Raw genomic sequence first — 22334 nt, forward strand, 5'->3', positions numbered from 1 at the left:
CCTGTCTTCCCTCTCCAGCTGCCTGTGCTGGACATCTTTCCCAGAGGAAACTGCTTTTGACTGCCTCACTGGCACTTCCAGCCCAGCCAGCTTGGGGCAGGGGTGTGAGGAACAGCAGGTGGGCAGATCCATGAGCACAATCCCTTGGCAGCTGAAGAAGCACGCAGTGGACAGGGGAGCAGCTCAGCCTGTTTGGACAAGCCGGAGCTTGCAGTTCCTTGGGGACAGAGCCAAGCCCTGGGTCCTGCTGCCACTGCTTTGGCCCCATCGAACACAAATCCTCCAGCCTTCCCCTCACTCCTTTTTTTTCCTGTAGGATGTTTCTCCTCCAGCTCCCATCCTTTCCACACGAGGCATCATGGCTGTAGGTTCTCCTAAACACAGCATGCATCCCAACCGCAGAAAGACGACAGTGCCCTGTAGGATTGGAGATGTTGGTTTATTGTAACAGGTAATTTGGACAGTCACAGATACCAAAGCCGAGGGGATGTAGAACAGCTGTGGGCACGGCTCCCCGAGAGCTGCCCCGGCCTGACACGGAGCACATGGCAGCTGGGGCACCCAGGGGCCCAGCTGCCTGCAGGGGCTGGAGGGACAGAGCACAGGGGGGACACATTGTCCCCCCACAAGTAGCCAGGGTTGCTTCCCGCTGCTGTGCAATGCAAGGCTGAGGCAGCCGAGTCCCCAGGTGCCCTGCAGCACAGCAGAGCTGCCTACGCATGCTGGAGCTCAGGGGGCTGGGCAGGAACGATCAGCCCTATGGGCAGGGGGCACAGTCCCAACACACAACACCGAGTGATTCCCTACACACCCATTTACCTTCCCAGCCCACTGGTGAGATCATGCCCAAGCACCCCCCGACAGCTGCAGCAGCAGGACTGGTGACATTCTGGCCCTGGAGCCGCAGCTGCAGAGCAGGAGAACTCTCACACTTGATTTCCAGCTGAGCAGGGCTCTGCAGAGAGGCTCAAGTGAATGTGGGCTCTGCTCTGTGTCTCCCAAAGCTGCTGCAAGCCCTTCCCAAGCCCTCAACAGGCCAGACCCAGAGCACCAGCTCAAGGCTGGTCCCTCTCCTGCTACCCAGGAGTTGTGCAGGTTCTAGGACTGGTGCCATCCATGCCAAGCAGAGGAGAAGTTCGAGCAGGGAGCAGGACTGAGGCATCTCCCCACACTGCCTTAGGTGGGCAAATCCAGGGGGCAGAGCAGCTGCAGACAGATGTGCAGGTTGTTCTCAGGGCCAGTACAAGCCCCAGCACCAGAACTCTTGCCCAATCCTGGATTAGGAAGATGGGGTTTGACCTGCCCCAGAGCAGTTGGACCTTCCTACCTCCTTCCCTGCAACTACACAGCCTCCATCTCCCATTCTGGTAGCAAGGGAAGGAGCAGAGCAAAGCTAATGGTCCCCCAAAGCCTGGCATCCCACATTCCCAACTGCTGGTGTTCATGGGGGAAGGACAGGAAACATCCTGCACACTCCCCCCCAAAGTCCCTTCCCAGTGGCCCACACCACTGTGCTGCCAGCACTGCAGGATGGATGGAGGTGCATCCACTTTTCAGGGCATAGCCAGGCTGGGCAGAGTTCTGATGGGTTTGAGGCAGCTGCTGGCAGTCCAGGCCCAAGGTGGGTGCCTGTACTCACACTGCTCAGTCCCTGCCAGTCTGGTAATGCATTGCTGCAGCCATGCTCCCTGCAGGACCCAGCAGTGTGGAGACAAGCCACGGCTGTTTCTCCACCCTCCCAATCCTGCTCCAGCTCTGTTCTAAATCCCATGGAAAAGGCAGACAGCACCCCAGGATCCCATTGGGATTCAGTCCTGCCTCAGGGCTAGGACTGAAGCCTGGACATGGGGCTACCAGGACAGCTGCAGGCAGGTTTATTCCCAGCACAGGGGTGAAGTGGGGAATATAGGATGGGCTATCCCCTGCTCATTTAGCCAGGCTCTCAGACATAACCTCCTGAAGAGCCTGGGCTGGGGCTTCCCCACTAACTCAGCTCTGCCACCCAGTGCCGCTTCCCAGGGAAATGCCACAGTGATTTATAAATAAGTGTAAAAAGAGACCAATGCACCTTTTAAGCAAAGGAAAACCATGGGGAGAGTTATACAACCAGTGACTCGAGCACAGCCGAGGCGCAGGTCGGGGAGCAGGCAGTGGGAGCCTTTCCCGGGCCGGCCCCTGAAGCCACCTGGCGCAGTGAGCCCAGCCCTGCCCGCTGTGCTCCCGGCTGTGCCAGGCACAGCTAACGGGACAGGGGCGTCTGTTTGAGGGAGATGAGCACCGAGCGCATCCGCGACACATCCTTGCTCTGCTTGCTGCTCTTGGGGTTGAAATCACACAGCTGGGCCACCTTCTCCCACTCAGAGCCTGGGGTCTCCTCCTTGGACTCCTTCAGAAATGCTTCCTCCGAGGCCCTGCAAAGATATGGAGGGTTGTCACTGGCAGATCCCTTTCCAAGGAGACTCTTCCTTCTGTCTTAAAAACCCCCGTGTCCCTGCTTCCTGTCCCTTTACTCCAGCTAATGAGCTCAGTGTCCTCTGGGACCAAGAGACACACAATGCTCAAGTCTGCCTTTGGCTGTACTCACCCAAAACATCACTCATCATGGGGTGCAGGAGTATCTGCCTGCTCCCAATACTTCACCCCCACAGAGCCATCCCCAAAAAGGCATAAGAGCCCATGGCCTTGCATCTTCAACCAGGTCCCAACAGAGGCATTTCTAGGAGCTCCACTCATCTCCTAAACTCCACGATTTGGATACGCTCAGCTGCATCATCCTCCCTCTGGTACCTCACCAGCCCAGTACCTCCCAGCATCCCCCCTTCCCTTGGCAGGGCAGGCAGTGCTGGAGGCAGGACCCCCAGAGCTCGTGGGGCAGGATATGGTCTGTAAGAGGCACATACACGTAGCCAATGACATCGGCGTCCGGCTGCTGGTAAAAGGCTTTGTCAGCGATCCTAGCCCCGGGCACAGAGAGAGAGAGAGTGGAGCGGAGCGACAGGCAGGCAGAGGGTTAGAAAGAGAGAACAGAGGGGGTTAGTCCTCCCAAAGAGTGACCCACACACTTCAGCACACCAGGAGAACCTGGAGCCCAACCCTGCCCCCCTGCTAGTCCCCTGCAGGGCAGGAGGCACCAAGATCCCAGGGTGATCTCAGTGTGGTTCCAGCCAGAGTGGCTCTGCACAGCCACCAGAGCCACTCCAAGACCTGGGGTCTCTCCCCTTGCTTGGCAAGGCTCTGTCCCTGCAGGGCTGGACCCCACTGTGGGGAAAGAGGCTCTCAAACATCCCAGGAAGGCAGACAGTGCTTTTGGCCATGCTGACCCCAACATACCTGTTGTTTGCTCGGTTCTTCTCCATCTGCTCATTCTGACGCAGGTTCCACTCCTCCAGGTCCTTCTTGGCCTTCTCACGCCATTCCTGCTCAGTCACCTTCGATGCCGCATCTAAGGCCCGAGTGAGACAGAGCCCATCAGCCACACTGCACCTGCTGGATGTGCTGAGCAGCCCCTCAGCAGGCAGGACAGCTGCAGCCCCTCACACCTGTCCCCAGTCCCCACCAATACTGGCCAAAAAGCACCGCTGCCCCAAGGACAGCAGAGCTTTGGCAGGGACACAAGACATCTCTCTGGGATACAGCAGGGTCACCAAGAAGGGAGGGACCCCTGACTGCCATGTCACAAGAACAGGGGGCTACACATGGCCTTGGGTCTCACCCAGCTCCTCCAGGCGCTTCTTCTGCTCCTCCCTCCACTTGCGGATGCTCTCAGGTTCCTGGGTCAGCCGGTCGGCCTTGGCTATGGCTGCGTAGGCATCCGTGGGGCCGTTGGACTCCTGTGGCACACGAGCACTTCACCATCAGCACCAGTGCTTCCAAGAGCCCAGCCCAGCCTCCCTGGGCTGGCAGCACTCAGGACTCCACACTCCCAGCACTGACAAGCCAAGATAGGAGGTAGGAAGGGTGACAGCTTGACACATGTGGGACAGTGTTCCCAAAGTGCTGCTCAAGCTACTCTCCCAGCCTCAGGCCCTGTCACCTAAAGCCTTCCCAGCGTTTCCCTCCTTGACTTGCTGCTCGCTGCCACCGCAGCTGTTGTATCCTCCAGGCAGCCCCACTGCACAGGGCAGACACTGGCCTTGGAACTGCTCCCCAGGGACTCCCTGGCCCTCACTGGGGCCCAGGCAGCTCCGGGACCGAGCTGCTTCCCTCACGCCTGAGCTGAAGGCCCCGCCAGGCCCAGCACCTCCCCTAACACCTTCCACTGGCCAGATGCCCAGTCTGACACCAAGCTCAGCAATGGGATTACAGCTTTCTTCCAAGATCCTCAATCTAATTAAGTCTGTCCCATTCCTGATGCGATTATCATCCTGTAAAACAGGCATGGGCAGTGCATATGCCCCACTGCTGGGCACCAAGTGGGGTAAAGGGCTTGTGAGATGCTGGTACTGCTGACAGCAGAGCTAGGCTTCAGGCTCCCAAACGGATCTGAGACCCAGGTGGATCCCCCAAAAAGCCCCTGGCCATGGGGCAAATGGTTTTCATGGGAGATCCAAGCCCCATGGCAGCCTTATCTTGTCTCTGGCCTCTGTCAAGAGATGCTCCTGCCTGCCCCAGTGGCCTCCAGAAGCTAGCCAGGCTGGAGAGAGGGGACTTCTTGGGGAATGGATGATTTGTCACCTGCTCTTAGGGCCCAGGCATTCCTTCATGGCACAAGCCACCTGCAAACAGATGTGGGGCAGGTCATGGCAGGTGGGACACATCTTCTCTTCAAAGAGAATGGAGCAGCCAGGACTCCCACAGGAGACCCAGACTTTTCCAGGAGCACCGTAGCTGTTCTGCAGCTGGATAGCAAACTCCAGTCAATGCTGGGGGCAGAGCAGAAGATTGCTGGCCCCATACCCACCCAATCTTGCTTAGCAGCCCTGGGCCAGCAAAAGCCTGAGCTCTCACCTGAAAGACGTCTCCATTGACAGTGGCTCCTCCATTCTGGAAACCTGCTCAAGAAAATGGAAGAGAGAAGGAAAAACACAACTATGGCAGATGCAGGTAATCCCAGATGGGCTGGTGTTCATGAAACTACATCAGATCAGCTCCTGGGAGTTTGTCTGTGCCTTTTTCAGCTCAGCACACCCTTGGCACAATACCCTCCCAGTGTCCTGTCCTTGGTGGGATTCAGCAAGCACCTCTCACTCTCCCACACAAACCTCTGCAGGCATTTACGTCTTTATGGTGTTTTCACTGGTGTTTAATCTTATCTGAAGATTAGGGAAACTGCTCCGGCACAAGACTGACACAGGCTGCTGCTGACTGTAGAAACAAAACCTGACCAACCCCAACCTGCAGAGGCTGCAGGACACAGCTGAGCCAAGAGCTGCTGGCCAAGTGCCAAGGCAACTCTCCAGGTACACAGCCCATGGAAACACTCCTTGTGCTCCCCCAAGACAGAAGGGCATGCCTACAGGCTGAGGGCCTTGGGAGCCCACCTGGGATGAGCTGCAAGGTCTCGGTTGGTAATGAGGCACCCACCTGCCTGCACAGCCCCAGAGAGCTGCACACCCGGGTCACAGAGCCAGCCCCGGCAGGGGGCTTTCTGCTGCCAGGAGAGAAGAGGCTTTGAAGGAGTCACACTCCAGGCCCTGAGCTTTCCCCAGTGACCACAGGGCTTCTCCTGGTCAGTTAGCTGCAGGCACAGACACAGTGCAGCTCAGGCCAGCACTGTCCCCAGAGTCCTCAGCCCCATGACTACACCCAGCTCCAGCCTGTCTAACTGCATTTATCACTGTGGCTGTCAACACCTCTCCAGGCCCAGATCTGCCTCCATGGCCCTGTGTACAGAGCTCTGAAACCACTGCTCCACAGACAGCATAAGGAGACCCTGAGGGGCTGGGTTAGGAAAGGAGTCAGAGCCCTGTGGCAACAGTGCCCCCATGTCCATACAGAGAGCAGATGCCAAAGCCCCTGCAGACTGAAGACAAGAGAGCAGAATTAGCACATTCTACCTGCAGGGCCTGGGACCACAACGTTCCCAATGGCAATGTCTTCCATTTTGCATCCCAAAGGGCTCTCCTGTCTGTGGGGACAGTGACAAGGCTGTCATTGCTCCTCTGTGCCGCCTGGATGCCTTTTACACTGCCATAGCTAGGAGCACTGAAACATGGAGTCGGGAGTCCATCCAACCCGGGAAACCCAGTACAAGGGGGAGAAACCGCCCCATGGCTGGCACATCCCAGCTCAGGATTCACCCCACATCCCCGAGGTTCGAGACGCCCTTCGGGCTCAAGCACAGGCCCAGACAACCCTTGCTAGGATGCCAACCTGGCCCACAGGATCACCCCGCCACCGGCCCATGAGGGGCAGGACAGACCCCATCGCCCACCGGGGATGCTCTGCATCCCCCGGGGACCCCAGCCCCGCGTGGATGCGGCCCGGAGGACGCTTCCCTGCCCTCGGGGCAGAAGGGGGCACAGCCCTGCGTTACCGACAGGGCCAGAGCCCGCCCGCAGCCAGCGGGAGCGCAGCCGGGCGGCCCCGCGGGCGTGCTCACCCTGTTCCGGCGGGGCCGCCTGCCCGCCCGGGGCGGCGGCCGCCTCGCCGTCGGTCGGCCCGAAGCCCTCATCGTTCTCGATGCCGGCGATCTCGCTCTCCTGCTGGGCCAGAAAGGCGGCGGCCGGGTCCTCCTCGGCGCCAGCGCCCTCAGATGAGGAAAAGAAGCCGAAGTCGTCGGCCATGACCGGCCCGCCCGCGCCGCTCCCGGTCCGGCTGCGCGGCTCGGCTGGGCTGGGCCCGACTGCGCCCGGGCGGAGCTGCCGCTGTCACTGCGGCGGCGGGCGGGGCGGCCGCGCTGACATCACGCCGGGGCGGGCCCGCGGGCGCGTCCCGCCTCCCGCCAGCCGCAGCGGGCACGGGGAGCCGGTGCTGCCCGCCTGCCTCCCCCCCGGGGCTCGACTGGCCGCGGTTTGGCCGCGCCGACCCCTCAGGCGGGCGCTCGTAGCTGCGGGTGGGAGCGGGGACCCCTCACCGCCTCCTCCATCTTAGCGGCCGCCGCCATCTTGGGCCGGGCGCACGGGCGGCCCAGCGGAACGAGGGGTGCCGGGCAGGACCGTCCCGGCGGGACCGGAGGTAGCGGGCAGGACACACCCGGCGGGACCGCAGGTGCCCGGGCAGGACCCACTCGGTGAACGGCAGCCCCCGCGGTGACGGGAACACAGCCAGTTCCCCGGGGGTCTTCGGCTCATATCCCCCCCCCCCCCCCCCCCTCCTTGAGCTCAGGCCCGCTCATCCCCGGCCTGTTCCGGGAACACCCGAGCAGCCCTTGGCACGCTTCGGAACCCCTCGTGTGTCCGCGGGAACACCCGAGCGGTGCTCGGCACACTTCGGAACTTTACGTGTGCCCGCCGGGAACACCCGAGCAGTGCTCGGCACACTTCGGAACTTTGCGTGTGCCCGCCGGGAACACCCGAGAGCGGCCACCGCTGCCGATGGGATTCGGGCATCTCCGGACAGGCCCCAGAGCGCTTCGGGTCAGTCCGGAATGCGGCCGAGCGGTTCCGGCGGCGGCCGATAAACAGCGATTGGCCGCGGCGCTGGGCTGGAAGTGGGCGCGGGCGACGTCACTTCCGGAGAGTGACGGAGCGGCGGGTCAGAGGCGGCAGCAAAATGGCGGCGCCTGAGGAACGGGAGCTGACGGCGGAACAGACCGAGAAGCTGCTGCAGTTCCAGGTGCCACGGCCCGGGGGGCCGTGCTGGCCGGCGGGAGCGGGGGAGGCGGTGCATGGACACGGAATGGGCTGAGCTGGGCCCGCCCCGCCGGCGCTGGGGGGTACGGGGCTCACAGAGCTGGATGGGCCCGTCCTGGAGCGGGGTGTCGAGCTGGGCATGAGGGGGCAGTGAGAGGAGAGACAGCTGTGGTCCTAGTCCTGGCCGGGGTGAGTGAGATTTCCGTGCCCCTAAGGCTTTGTCGGGGCGATGTTCTGTCATCGCTAACTGGGGAGGCTGCTCAGTAAACTCCTTGCAGGAGAAACTCCTTGGTAAATTCCGGCCATTTTAATTAGCCTGAAAATTTTCCTTGTCGTAGCTGGAGAGCCTTTCCTGGCACCGCGGGAGAGTTATCCAGTGGGTTGCTGTGGCACATAGTCCCTGCCCCTCACGATTGGGTAACGCCGCTGGAGACTGTAGTGATCTAATCTGTGTCTGCTACACAACGCAGGCAAGGTCGCTTAACCTTTGGTTTGCGAAGCCTGGGGCTGTGTGGCAGATGAATGATCATAAACACAGACTGAAGATGTGGTTTCTTGGGGAGAAAACAGTGCTGGGCAGCTGAAATTCTTAGGGTTGCTCAGTGATGAGTAACTAAATGTGCTGAGCAATGAAAATTACCTTCAGGTGTCTTGAGTTTGTTTCTGAGCTGTAGGACGTCATGTGGCATCCCTTGGATTGCAGTTCTTTTACAAATACCATGATTACTTTTAAGAGTGCGTTGTCTGCTTTTGTCGCTTTACATTACTTTTTTGAAGAATGTACCTTGGAAGTTTGGTGTAAGTGTAGATTTAAAGGGACTCCAGAGGCATCTGGCCCTGCCTTCCCCAGGTGAGACAGTGCAGGTGTTCATCATTCCACACGTTGGCTTCCCAAGCCTTCCCCTGATTCACAGCCCCCTGACTTAATCACCGCGCTGAGGTGTCCTCCCGTGACTGGACCCGTGAGGAAACTTGCTTTGCAGGTGTCCCCTCTAAGTCTACTGCAGCTGGAGCTGTTTGGGCAGACAGATTAAACACAGACTAAAGGCACAGAGCAGTGCTAGCCTTTGCTGTCCCTGTGCTGCCTGGTGAGTAGGTGAGGGTTTTGCACATATAAATGTCCCATTCTCTTGCTGGGAGATATCCTGGTTCTTGCTCATCTGCTTGCTCTGGCCAGGTAGGACCAGCTGCTCTCACTGCTGCCTCTGCTGCTGTTTTCAAACCCCTGTGGGTAGCTGTGAAGTGAAATAATCCTGTTTCCTGATGCCACCTGGTGTTGCCATGGACAGAGGGCTGCCAGGGAACCAGGAGGGATTCATGCTTTAGTCCAGCTTCCTGTCAAGCTCTGGTTTGAGGCACAGGGAAACACTCCTCAGGCTGTAAAGGGGATAAATTTTTTCAGTTAGACCACTGCTGTGCAGAGCCAGATGTGAAAGCTGTGGTCCAGAAGGCTTGGATACCAGCCAGGATCCTCCCTCTTCTGCCTCCTGGGGTGTGTTGGATCAGCTTTCTCCAGGGCTAATGACAGACCCCACTGGCGATTCCTTCTCCTCTGATATGTCACATCCAGCTGAGAAGGGCTCGGGTGTGAGTCCTGCTGCTTCCTCAAAAGTCAATCAGTCCACTTGGAAGAGATTTTTTTCTCAGACTCCAATAGGAAAAATGAGGTGTTTGAAGAGATTAGGTAAGTGTCATTAAAATAATTTGTACATTGCTACAAGTCAGCTTGGAAAGCCTTCAGGGATCCCTGCTGAGTTTGCAGGGAACACTTCATTGTTTTTAAGGATAATTTCACACTTTGTGATGTGCCATCCTAAGTAGGCTGTACAGCATTCCATGGTGACAGAGCATTGCACTTCCACAGAAGGTTGTATCCCACTGCACTGTGAACAGAGCAGCAGAGCAGACCAGGAAAGAAGGCAGGATGACCAGGATGAGGTAAGGAATTGTAGAAAGCCCTCAGTGAAATAGAGAGCCAAAGGAAGGGAAGCACTGAGCAAGGACTGCTGTTCACCTAGCAAAAAGCTGGTTGGGGTGAAGATGCTGTTGCCATAAACTGCTTCACTTCTGCTGGAGAGTGCACCTTTCCAGGCAGAGGGGAGTGTGCTGTCCTGTCCTGGCACAGGGCTGTGTTAGTGTCCTCTCTGCATTAATCCCACTGATGTTTGGTGGGTTCTGTAGTGCTCATACAAACAGCTTTGCTGGCAGAATGCTGAAACCAGCAGCTTCCTTCTTGTGGGCAGGGCTGGAACGGAGCAGCTCTCTGCACCATGCTGGGGCAGGTTAGTAAAGGAAAAAAAGTCAGTAGAGAGAACTGGGATAAACTTGAAATGAAAGCAACAAAGCCTCTTGTGTGCTTTCAGCCTCTCATTTACTGCCAGAGAACTGGCTAATAATGTAAGAGAATAAAAGCATCTAAATTTTTCATCTGTCAAGACCCCACTGTCCTGACATTTGGAGAGAGAAGTTTGCCATCAACAGTTTAGGAAAGCTGTGGAGATGTGATTCATTTGGGAGATGGAAGAAACAGCAGAGCAGCTTTTGTAGGATCTGGATATTGATCTGTGCCCATTACACTTGGGCTGATGTCTGATATTGTAATATGCTAATGTAATGTAATGGAGTGTTATTTGCAAGAGAGTTGGCACTCATATAATCTCTGATTTCAGCTGGGGAAAACAGAATGCTCAAGGCTGGATGTGACTGATTTAGGGGAAGGAGGAAACATGAAATTCCAGGCAGCTTTCCCACTCAGCGTATCCATCAAAACCCTCAGAAAGGCATTTGCTGTAATATGCAATGAGAAACTCTTGGTTAAGGCATTTTTCCAGTTAGAACTCAGATGTTCTTTACCCTTGGAAAGTAATTCTCTGGAATTTGGCAGTGGGTTGGGAAGTAAGAGCAATGCCAGTTAGTCCTGTGGATTTGCATCTCCTGTGCCGTGTTTCAACATCAGAGCATATCTGTAGAGGCAACGGTTTCGTAAGTCCACTTTACAACCTTTGTCCACTCAGGGGTATTCCTTCTCCTTTTGAAGCATGAAATTGTACTTTCCACTACTTCAGTATTGAGAGGATTCTGAGCAGTCTCAAAGGTGAGAAATACTAATAATTACCTCCAGCAAAAGCTTCCTTATGCTTTACAATAACACTCTTGCTTTGTGGTTGAGAAGCCACTATTGAACTTTTCTGGCATTTGTGGAATTTAATATTTTGTTTTTTGAAATACTGGCCGCTATGTTGAGCTTGGATTTATTTGAAGGTTTGAGAGTGCTGGACTAATTTTGACTACTTCTTTCTGTAAGATCCATGCTCTTAAACGCAGCTGATAAGGGATCAGAACAGCAACAGTTGAAGATGCTGGTTATTCTCTTAGCCCTGATGGTGCTAAGAATGTGCTGGTGTGCCATGTGTAAGAGATGCTGAGGCAGTGGAAATAATGTGGAGTTTCAAGTTTCTGCTCTGTTCCATGACTTGGTGAAGCAGGGGCCATAGGAATGTCATGAGGGTGATAATGACCAGTATCAGTGTTTGCCAGCAAGAGTTGTCTGGAGTGGCGGTTGAACTGTGGTCCTGCCATTCCTTACATCGGGCGTGGGACATTCTGAAGCCTGGTTTGTCTGCAGAACGTGGTGGAGCTGTGATGTATCCAGTGGAGCACACCAGACTAACAGGCAGCAAGGTGTTGAGTGTTAAAAGCTGCCTTTGCCAGGCAGCTTTTTCTGCAATGTTTAATCGTGAAGCCTCATTGATCAGACAAGTGGTGGGACCGCTTGGCACTGTGCTGCTTGGAGTGGCTTTGTCACTTCTGGTTTGAGTTGAGAGCAGCTGAATTAGGATGCTGAGGAAAAAGAAATAAAAGCAAATTTACCTCCCTGGAGAGCTCATGTAGAAGACTGAGAAGTTACTGGAGCTGCCTGTCACTGTGGTGGTGGTCAGGAGGGGTGAAGTTGGCTGTCTCTGGTGTCTTTGTGGAACTTGGGTCTTGCAAATGCTGCAGTGATTCAGTGCTCATTAAATGCTTGTTGATAGCTCTGCTGCTTTCTGACCTAAAACTGCAGAAGAATTTTGCATAATTTAAGAAGGAGGGAATATTCTTAGTGCTCACAGATAATCCAGGCATTTACAGACAAAGGTGTAAATAAGTTTCTGAATCTTGTAAACACCAGCAGAATTTCAAGGGTATTGAGGAGTGGTGATCAGAAGATTTTCAGGGCTCTGGAATAAACACATTGTGACTCCACTGTAAAATCAATTAATTGAGTAGATTGCAGGTGCCTTTAATGGTGTCCTTTATAAAAAGACAATTAAGTGCCTGCTGTAGGAATTCAGGTTGAAAAAAAAATTCAGGTTCAGAAAGCAAAATAAATGGAATAAAAAATAAATAAAAAATCAATTCAGACTACAAACCTTAAATTTTACTCTGTGAAGCACATTTTAAAGAAAGATAGCTAAACTTAAACATTAAATTATGAAACTGAGTGATAATTAAAGATATTCTAGCAGCAACAGCTGAGTTCACTGAGCTTTATTTTTTTCTATGAAATCCAATTCTGCAGTATTCCCTTGCGAGGCTTGCGGCAGACTTACTTTTTAATAAATATTTATACACCACTGAACAGCGACTTGAAGTGCTTTTTTTTCCTGAAGTTCTACAGTCACAATGCTTTAAACAGTCTGATTGGTTCTGTGCAGCAGAAAGAAAATGGGTTTTGCCCAGTAGATTGGAGAGAAGGTGATGATCTGGAGACTTAATGAGAAAGAAGCCAAGAAATGCTGAAAAGTTTGAACTGAGCCCAGAGACTGAATAGGGCATTTGTCCACAGTGTTTGTTACTCGGGTGGAAATGGCATGTGGAATGTATGAATGGGGGCAGGGAGGGGAATAGATGCACCATCCTTCTCCAGTAAAAAAACAATTCAGTGCATTCTTAACTGGTCAGCCTGTCAGGAGTGCGTCAGGGGCTTTTCAAGGAAGCAAGGAATACATCTGCTCAGACCTTAAAGCAAGTGCAATGGGGAGAGATGTTTCTGTCACATAGTGACAGGGGTGTTCCCTTCAGCAAACGTTTGTCTCTGTTCAGGAGGTAGTCATGTAGCTTCCTGTAAAAACAGACATGATTGTTTGATCTCCTGTGCAGAAATTCTGATTGGCACAGGGCTAAAATATGCCCAGTGGCTTTGAGGTTCGCCAGGGTGTTTGGACTGTTTTCTATTTCAGGCCTGTGTTGGACTGTTCCTGCTTTTTTTACTACAGTGTTTATTATACTTTTTTTACTTCCTCTGTGGTGCTGGGAACATCACCTTCAGTAATGCCTGGCTTATTGTGGTTTTAGTTTCTGTTTATGCTGGCGGTGAGTGGAGTAACAGTCATCTTGAGTTTTCAGAAATGCTTTGTCTGTATTTTCAGTTCAAGATGATGTTTGAGGTCATTGGCCTGGCGCATCTTTTCAGAGTGAAGCCTGTGGGCAGTATTGTGTTAAACTCTTGACTGTGCTGAGTGCTGTTGTAGTGACAGACCTTGGGCACGCTGGGAGTTGGCTGGTGCTGGAAGGGTGCAAAGGCCTGTTTGAGGCCTTGGGTCATTCTGTTCCTAATCTCAGAGCTGGGCACTTAAAAAATGAGCGTTGTGATAATGTGCTCTGGTAACTCCCATTTGTGTTCCTGCATTAAGAGCAGTCAAAATGCAGCCCTTCCTGGCACTCATCTGCTTTTATTCTCCTTCTTTAGGACTTGACTGGCATAGAGTCCATGGACCAATGTCGCCACACACTGGAGCAGCACAACTGGAACATAGAGGTACCACTGAGAATGCTTGTAGCAGTTTCCAAGTACCTGGGTTAAATGCAGCCCTCTGTGGGAAGGGGGTCCCTACCAGTAAGATTATTCTGTCCCCCCCTGGATTTACCCAAGTAGCTCTTTAGAGCTGTATCTCCACACCTCTCAAACCAAACACAGCAGAGTCATTATGGCTCTGAACAAGCCCTTGACTGGCACACCATGTGGCCTCCCATGGAGCCTGTGTGCTGGCTGCCATGGAGAAGGCTTTCCATGGAAAAGAGCACTGGTGGTTGCTGCTTGTCAGGAGTTGTGCTCATCCAGTGCCCTGGGGCTGTGGACAAGTAATACCCACTGTCACTGTCCCAAGTATAAAAACCATAAGATGCCTGAAACCTCCCTTTGCTCTTTCTTATGTCAAAGGCAGCTGTGCAGGACCGACTGAACGAGCAAGAGGGTGTCCCAAGTGTCTTTAATCCTCCTCCACTGCGGCCGTTGCAGGTCAATACAGCTGACCACAGGATCTACAGCTACGTTGTCTCAAGGCCACAGCCAAGGGCAAGTTATCTTACAGTGGATTTTGTCCTGCTTCTTGCCTGACTCTCTATGAATACAGAACTTGCAAGCAGGGAAAGAAATTGTTTTCTTTGTATGCTGTTATCTCCTTTCTAAATATTTTATCTTACAAAAACAAAATGTAGACCTATTCCTTCAGTTTCTGTTACTGCTGTGGAGATTCTCTCCATGCTGTGATTCACAGTATGAGGACTTTTTTTTGTCAAAGCCTGTCTTGCTGTGGTGTAGTAAAACCTTTTGCTCAGTTGAATTGGAACAAAAAACTGTCCCCTCCATGTGGCAGTGATAATGTTTTCCTTTTAAGAGCCCCCTTTAAATGTGTATTAACTAGAACACAGTATCAATTACTTTCATTAATGTTTTACAAACAAATTTGAACAAGCACCTGTAATATTTGAATCTGTTAGTCTTTTTGTATAGTTAAGAAAATTAATTCTGTATTTGTAATTGCAGGGGCTATTAGGATGGGGTTACTACTTCATAATGCTTCCATTCCGATTTACCTATTACACGTTACTTGATATATTTAGGTAAGTCCTTGTTTGTGCTGACTCACTTATTGACTGCATCAGGGAACACACTAGCTGGGATTTGGCTGGATCTCTGTCACTTAGATCTTTAAGCCACATGGCAGATTTTCCATTTGTTTGCTTAACTGGTATTATCTGTAGCCTTGTAAAGTTCCTATTCTATTTAGTAAGAAATAAATCTTGTTTCAGAGAAAAAGAGCACCTTGCAGCTCTGTAAATGAAGTGTTCAATTTGATCTCTAGCTCCACTCAGCTTTACAGTCTGAGTGCCACACAAAGTGGTTGCAAAGCAGTGTCCAGCTGTTTGGTATTCTTGGACAAACATCAGAATCATGTCCCATTGGGGTGGGCCACAGGTTAACCTACCCTAATTGCTGGATGTTATTTGGCAAAACCCAAACTGTAACCACCTCTGCTTTATTCTCTTTGGTGTCTATTGACTCTTCTCCCTTTACTGCCCCACAGCACTAATTCTCCTTGTCTCCTTTACAGCACTGATAGAGGGAAAAGGGAATAGTGGTGGTGGTAAATAGCCAGCAGTCCTGCCACCTGCCCTGGTTTGGCACTTTTCCTTTTTGTATTACCTTTTTTTTTCCCATTAAAGACATTTCCAAAGTTCAGTGTATCTTCTGTGCATTAGTAGAACTAAACAACACTGATATCTGCCTTGCAGTGAAGCTTTTTCAGCTTCAGAGGAATGACAGCTTCACAGGAGTCGTAGTGTAATGTTCTCTTTCTGAAACTCTTTGTACATTGGAATTGTTAGTTCTGGATTAGCAGAAATGCAGTTTTCAAAGTTATCGGGACAAAACTGTGGGGCTTTTAACAGCCCATCTTTGACTAAATTCTTCAAACCTCCTACTGTTGGTGTGGCTTATGCTTGATGCTTCAGAGGAAGCTGAAACTGTTTAATCACACAGAATTTGGATCCTTACTGATCCCTGGCATGAGATGAATCTTCACTGGGGCTCGGTTCTGCAGCAGTGGTATCAGTTTGGAGCGGATGTCAGTTTAGTTCAGATTATAAATGTTCAAGGGTCTCAGCTATGACTTTTTTCCTCTTTATGAATCGCAGTGACTATCTGTAGAAAAGAAAACCTGTGCCTCAGGAAGTCAGTGAGCTGAATTTCCAGTGTCCTTTGCTTCCTTCCTAGGTTTGCTCTGCGTTTTATACGCCCTGATCCTCGTAGTCGGGTCACCGATCCAGTGGGTGACATTATTTCGTTTATTCATATGTTTGAGGAAAAATATGGGAGGATACACCCTGTCTTCTACCAGGGAACTTACAGCCAGGTCAGTGTCATGTGTTGGTGCCTAGATCCTGGGGAGTGGTGATTTTGCCACATGGTATCACGGCAAAATTGCTTTTCATCTACAAGCCCAGAATTTATCCCCAAACTTTCTTAACGGGGTAATGGAGAGCTAGTGAACAAGTGTATTGGGAAACCAGTGTCTGCCAGGCTTGATGATTTGCCAAGCCTGCAAAGTTGGAAAGCAAAGCTACTCTGGCTGTTCCTCAACCGTCTGTGTGACTCTGTAGCCGACAGCTTTCCTTTGCAATCCTGCCTTTGTTTTTATAAACTGGTGTGCTGTGCCAGAGTCTGTCCCTCTGTTCACCAAATTGGGATTAACTGCCTGGGCTTGTATCACAATGTAATTTAAGGGCCTCAAAATTGAGAGGGAGCCCCTGAGAAACTGAGGCGAGTGTTCCATATATCAAATCTGAGGGGGCTCTCTGTAGAAGAGGAATATCCCCATGGACACTGCCTTTTGCACAGCTTCTCTCAGCCTGGCCAAGGGAAGGGTCTCCTGCAGGGCATCCCGTCAGACAGCTGGATCAGCACTGCTTCCCAAGTGCCTGGGGAAAAAGTGTCAGTGCCTGTGTGCTCCACACTGCACAGTGATGGAGCTCGCCGCCTCTGCAGCTCTTTGAGGCTCCTCTGTCATTCCTGGAATCCAGACTCAAGTAATTGTGGGATGGTTAGGCTACCAAATCTCAGTGCCAGTAAAACAGGAAGCATATTGTGCACTTATCCTGTGGTCTTGTTAAAAAAACTCTTGGGTGGATGGAATCCAGACACTATAGATGTGCAAAGGAAGCGATTCTTTGTTGTCTGGTTTTTGGGGGGCCTGCAGCATTATTTATTACCTGTTTTAATAGAATTTTCATTTGGTGTGATCTGAAGATTGTGTCCTGTGCAGGCTCGAGGGAAAGCTCAGCCTTGGCCACTGTAAGTCCAAGGGCTGAAGGAGGTTCTTCACTGCTAGCTGAGTCTGGTGAAGCAGCTGAAGTGTCAGCCCATGTCATTGCCTGCCCAGTTTCCCTCTGAGTTCTGTGCTCCCCAAAGCCACATCCCGAGAGGCTATGAGAGAGCACCACTGTAGCCCTCTTACATAAAGGCTTGTTTAGAAGGTCTGACAGGTTCATCCTCCACTGCTGCTTCACTAAAGCCACTCTAGTGCAGAGTAATGGCCTGGGTCACACAGGCCTTGTGGGTGCTGCATTCCCCTTGCCCAGAGACCAAGTAACTTTACCTTCTCTGCTCTTATGCCAAGGCACTGAACGATGCCAAGCGGGAGCTGCGCTTCCTGTTGGTTTATCTTCATGGAGATGACCACCAAGACACAGATGAGTTCTGCCGGTAGGTAGGAGAATTTCCCAAATAGTTGTCTTTGCATTTGAAATGCAGCGTCCCTCACATGGTTTCTTCTCATCCCCCAGCAATACACTGTGTGCACCTGAGGTCATCACCCTCATCAACACTAGAATGCTTTTCTGGGCTTGCTCAACCAATAAACCAGAGGGATACAGAGGTGAGTGTGTCTGTTCTGGGCTTTACCTGTCCCCTCCTGTCTCTGGAACAAAGCAGATGCTACTTGACAAATTTACACAAGTGAAACACTTCTCTTGTTTACTTGCACAAAATACAACAGATTTCAGGATTGTATGGGGAAATATATGTGGTTTCCTGGGAGATCTCAAAAGGTTTGGATGCCAAGGAAATACATTCTGATCTTCACCTCCATCATTCTGTGTGTTTCTGGGCAGTTGTAATTCTGTGCTCAATGCTGTGGGCATTTAGGATGTTTTCAGTGTTTTGGCAGTGGGAGTTTGTGGGAGTGTCCTGGGGATAAATTGAGTGGAGAAACAAGTATCCAACTAGATCTGTCCTTAACACTGGCTCCTGTGATGCCTGAGGCCAGGAAGGACTTGTTAGGTGCATTCTTTCCCTTTCTGAGACAGTCACCTTAATCCACACCCAATCTCTGTCTCCTCAAAAGCCCACAGTGTTTGAGAGCTGTTCATACCTGGCCAGACAGCAGTTTGGTAAAAATTTGCTGCAAGTGGAGCCTTTTCCCAAAGTTCTGTTCGTGGCTCCTGTGTTGTTTCCACCATTTCTGTTTCATGGTCAGGAAAATGCTGCATTTGGGTCACTCTTGGCTCCACAGTTCTGCTCGCAATTATCAACAACTTGAGAGAACATCTCTCTGAGGAGACAGTCTTTGGTTTATTCCTATTTCGTTGCTGCAGTGCTTTGGAGTCACAGCCTGGGAAGCAGAGCTGGAAGGGGTCATGGCCTTCCATTTAATCCCTGAGCTGCTCTGATTTTGTTTGGGGGGCTCCACTGGCTACAGAGGCTCCAAGTTGCATGATGTACCATGTATTTTAAGGAGGGGATCAACAGCCATACATGAACAGTAACTTAAGCACATCATCTCTTCCATTCCCTGCTTCAGACAGAGCCTGTCTCCAGCAAAGCCAACCTAAATTTCTTCAGAAATGTTCAATGTGGGCATACTGCCATCTCCCCCATGACAGTTTCTTCCGAGTCCAACCATCTCCAATCACCTGAGCAAGTGTTTCCATGTGTTTGTCCTGTGTTTCTCTTCCTGCAGTTTAAACCCATGGCTTTGTCCCATTTTGAATGGACATTCAGAGGCATTTACTTCCTTCCTGCTTGAGTTAAAAGAGCCTCTTTTGGTTACTTGAAAGCTTGTTTTTTTTCCCATCAGTCTTTGTGCTCCCAAAGCCATTTCCTCCCTTTGCTAACTTACAGGATTTAATTTTCAAAATGGAGCCTGAGGCCTTTTTTGCCTTGGAAGAGAGAATGTCTGGGGAAGGTGCTTTCCTTGGCCTTTAGTGGTGGGGAACATTTGTGCTGTACCCTTGGTGGCCCCTGTGGACGGGTGGTGACACCTGTGCCTGTTGTAGTGTCGCAGGCCCTGCGGGAGAACACGTACCCGTTCCTGGCCGTGATCATGCTCAAGGACCGCAGGATGACGGTGGTCGGGCGGCTGGAAGGGCTCATCCAGGCTGATGACCTCATCAACCAGCTGATGTTCATCATGGACGCCAACCAGACATACCTGGTGTCCGAGCGCCTGGAGAGGTAGGGTGGGACCAGAGCTCCAGTAACACACACCGTGTTGAGGCAGGCTCTGCTCTGTCCCCTGCCTCCCTCCAGACACCGTGGGTAGGCACACAGCTCAGCACCTCTGGTTCTGTGACACAGCCCACGGGCTCTCCTCTCACCAGGGGGATCATCAGTCCATACATTCAGGCCATCTTATAGCCAGGGAGACAGATGTGTTGCACACACAATGCCACCACTGAAAGGTGGATGTGAGTACTCTGTTCTCTGCAATTGGAGCACACCTTTGGCATGCTGGAGCTCTGCAGGGAGAACTTGAGCAATAGCCAGTAGGATCCAAGTGGGAACAAAGGCATTGCAGGCAGGAGAGCTGCTGTCCACAGCCAGCTGGTGCCTGTGTGCTGCTGCCTGGACTGGCTGTGTTGAGTTCTGGCTGCTTTTCTGGTGGGGCCTCACAAGTCCCTGGTGACTCGTAGGGATGTACAGGTTGCATCCAAAACAGGATCCTACCATTTAACTTTTTGTCTGTCCCTCCTGTGCGCCACACTCTGTGTGAGGACCCAGTAACACGTTCCAGTGTATGAAATGTGCAAGGAGTTACCTGAAGGAGATGAAACCAGGAAGAGTCTCAAGTATGAGGCAGGAATCCTGGGCACTGTTCATGTGCTGTCTGTCAGCTCTGTCAAGCTACAGGGGTTCAGAAGCCTTTTAAGTTCAGTTCTACCCACCCTTGCAAAGCAGTTTGATTGTGAGGGACTGTGGGGACCTGGCTTGGCCTTTTGGGAGCTTGTGGTACCCTGCACCCTTGGGTCTGCCCTCAGCCTGCCATCCCCTCACCTTAGGGCCTGTCAGCCCTGACCACTTCCACTCGTGTTGCAGGGAAGAGAGGAACCAAACCCAAGTCCTGAGGCAGCAGCAGGACGAGGCGTATCTGGCATCCTTGCGTGCGGACCAGGAAAAGGAGCGCAAGAAGAAGGAGGAAAGGGAGAGGAAGAAGAAGAAGGAGGAGGAAGTGCAGCAGCAAAAACTGGCAGAGGAGAGGCGGCGACAGGTGAGAGCAGAGGGATTGCAGGAGGGGCTGCAGTGTCCTGGCCTGCAGTAGGAATTGCTGGTCTTGCATGGGGCTTGAGCATCCTTTGAGGCTCCCGGAGCAGCTGTGCTGCAGAGGACAGGCCAAAGGGAACTCAGCTGAGTGCACAGCCATTGCTCCTGCTCCCTCCTTGCCTTGCAGACCCTGCAGGAGGAGAAGGAGAGGAAGTCGGAATGCCTTCCTCCAGAACCGCATCCCGACGACCCAGAGAGCGTCAAGATCATTTTCAAGCTGCCTAACGATTCCAGAGTGGAGCGGCGATTCCACTTCACACAGTCACTGACGGTGAGCTTGGGGCAGAGCTCAGGGGCCTTCCAGGGCAAGGGGTGAGGAGACTTGCAGGTGGCTCAGCAAAGCTTTTTCCACTTGGACTTGCCAAATGGTGACCTTTGCTGAGAGCCTTGGCAGGCAGAGCTGCTCCTTGGTAAGGAGAGTGCTGTGGGGCCTGGTTCCACCAGCTTGGAAGAGGAGAGAAAATGGAAGAAGCTTCCTTTGCTTCCTGAAAAGCTGGAAGTTGTCTCTGCCCATGACAGGGCAGAGTGGGACTAGATGATCTTTAAAAGTCCCTTCTAACCCTGAACATTCTATAATTATATCAAATATATATATTCTATTATAATTCCACTGCTCCCTATGAACTAAAGGTGTAGGAAGAGTCAGAAACAGTGTCTGTTCTCCTCAGTGCTCTGCACCAAGCCCGGGTTCATGTGTTCCAAGGAAATGGCTGTCTCGGCTCTACAGTGCAGTGATGGTGCAAATTTGGGAGCCTTCCCCGCGACGTGCCAGGGATTTGCTCTGGCTGTGTCACTGCTCCCCCAGCTGGCAGTTATTTCTGTGCTTCTTTTCCAGGTGATCCACGACTTCCTGTTCTCCTTGAAAGAAAGCCCTGAGAAGTTCCAGATTGAGGCCAATTTCCCTCGCCGTGTCCTGCCCTGCCTCCCTACAGAGGAGTGGCCCAACCCCCCCACGCTGCAGGAGGCCGGACTCAGCCACACGGAAGTCCTCTTTGTGCAGGACCTCACGGACGATTGACACTTCTTTTTGGTTTTGTTTTTGTTGGTTTTGTTGTTTCGTTTTTTTTTTTTTTTTCCAGAAGACACAAAACGGAAAGAGAAATTCATATTATTATTATAATACAATATTTTTTTTAAAAGACTGCGTACAAACGAGGGATCAGAGACCACATGGCCTGTGCCAGCTGTGCTGCGTGTGTGCGCTGGCGAGAGGACGCGTGCGCACGGCCATCCCCTGCACCGGGGGGCACGCAGGGGGAGCTGGTGTTGCCCCTCTGCCCTCCCTGGGGAGGAACAGGAATGGCAGCTCTTGGTAATTATTGCTTTTATTGATGACAATAATAATAAAACCCCAGCAACCCAACATCTCGTGAAGATTTGATACTCTGCTGCTCCTGAGAGACACAAGACCGAGCACCGGAACGTGCTGGGATTGGGGTGGGGGGAAAGGGCTGGACAGACTCTCTTCAGCTTCCCTCTGTGTATAAATACTGTTCTTTTAATATTTCTCTTGCTTTGTAATGACCAAAGGAGATTGGGGTTGACTATAGTATTAACTTTTTGATAAAGAGCTGGTTCGATTCTTACCCATGTGGGGCCTTGCCCAGGGTTCTTAGCCTGCGTAGTGTAATAAACTCTGCCTCTAGCATGTCTGTGCTGATGCTTTCTGCCCGTGCCCCAGGGAGGGGCTGAGCTGCTCTGGGACTTGTGGCTCCCAGAAGTGTGGGTGCACTCAGTTCCTGCTCTCCCATGGTGATTTGGTGCCACTGGAGCTGTTGTGTGAGAGGAGGCCGTGCCCAGCGCGGGGGATGGCAGGGCTGGGGCTGCTGCTGTGCCGCCTCCTGTGGCACCAGGCTGGGCTCGGGGAGAGCAGGAGCTGGTGGGGCTGGGTCAGGTGGAAAAGGTGTGGGAGGTGAGTGTAAGGCTGGGCCCTGCAGAGGCTCGGCCGAGGCTGTGGAGCTGTGCCAGCAGCTGCCCACAGGCAGTGCCAGCAGCCTGTTCCTGCACTGACCTGTTCTGGAGCCAGGAATGGTTGGGGGTGGAAGGAATCACAAAGCACACCTCGCTCCACCCCCTTGCCATGGGCAGGAGCACAGGGATTTCCTCTTCCCTGGCCCAGCATGGGAATGCTGGAGGGTTGGGATGGAAGAGAGGTGGAAGGTGTCCCACTGCTGTGGCTGGAGCTGCCCAGGGAGCTCTGCTGTCCCGGGACAGCAGCCAGGGGCACTTTCCCTTCTCTGTGC

General features: G+C 52.4%; 2 protein-coding genes across 3 annotated transcripts; one reads left to right on the forward strand and one right to left on the reverse strand.

Annotated features, from left to right (window-relative positions):
- Window positions 1-420: 420 nt before the first annotated feature.
- Window positions 421-6834, reverse strand: CLTB (clathrin light chain B). 2 transcript variants are annotated; one of them, XM_012575097.5, is made up of 6 exons: window positions 6542-6833; window positions 4948-4991; window positions 3713-3830; window positions 3331-3442; window positions 2901-2954; window positions 421-2411 (listed from the first exon to the last, which is right to left on the reverse strand). In XM_012575097.5, exons 1-6 carry the CDS (start codon window positions 6723-6725, stop codon window positions 2240-2242), a joined length of 684 nt encoding a protein of 227 aa, XP_012430551.1. In that variant the 5' UTR covers window positions 6726-6833; the 3' UTR covers window positions 421-2239. The 2 variants fall into 2 exon arrangements, with proteins under 2 accessions (XP_012430551.1, XP_012430553.1); XM_012575099.5 differs by lacking the exon at window positions 2901-2954 and having other exon boundaries at window positions 6542-6834.
- A 110-nt stretch (window positions 6835-6944) lies between these two features.
- FAF2 (Fas associated factor family member 2) lies at window positions 6945-21739 on the forward strand. Its single transcript, XM_002197429.7, has 11 exons — window positions 6945-7716; window positions 13462-13530; window positions 13933-14067; window positions 14539-14615; window positions 15769-15907; window positions 17171-17256; window positions 17337-17428; window positions 18828-19005; window positions 19867-20038; window positions 20219-20362; window positions 20927-21739. The coding sequence occupies exons 1-11, from the start codon at window positions 7654-7656 to the stop codon at window positions 21107-21109; spliced, it is 1338 nt and encodes a 445-aa protein (XP_002197465.1). The 5' UTR covers window positions 6945-7653; the 3' UTR covers window positions 21110-21739.
- Window positions 21740-22334: the final 595 nt, after the last annotated feature.

The sequence above is a fragment of the Taeniopygia guttata genome, chromosome 13 (assembly GCF_048771995.1).
Source record: "Taeniopygia guttata chromosome 13, bTaeGut7.mat, whole genome shotgun sequence".
Lineage (NCBI taxonomy): Eukaryota > Metazoa > Chordata > Aves > Passeriformes > Estrildidae > Taeniopygia > Taeniopygia guttata.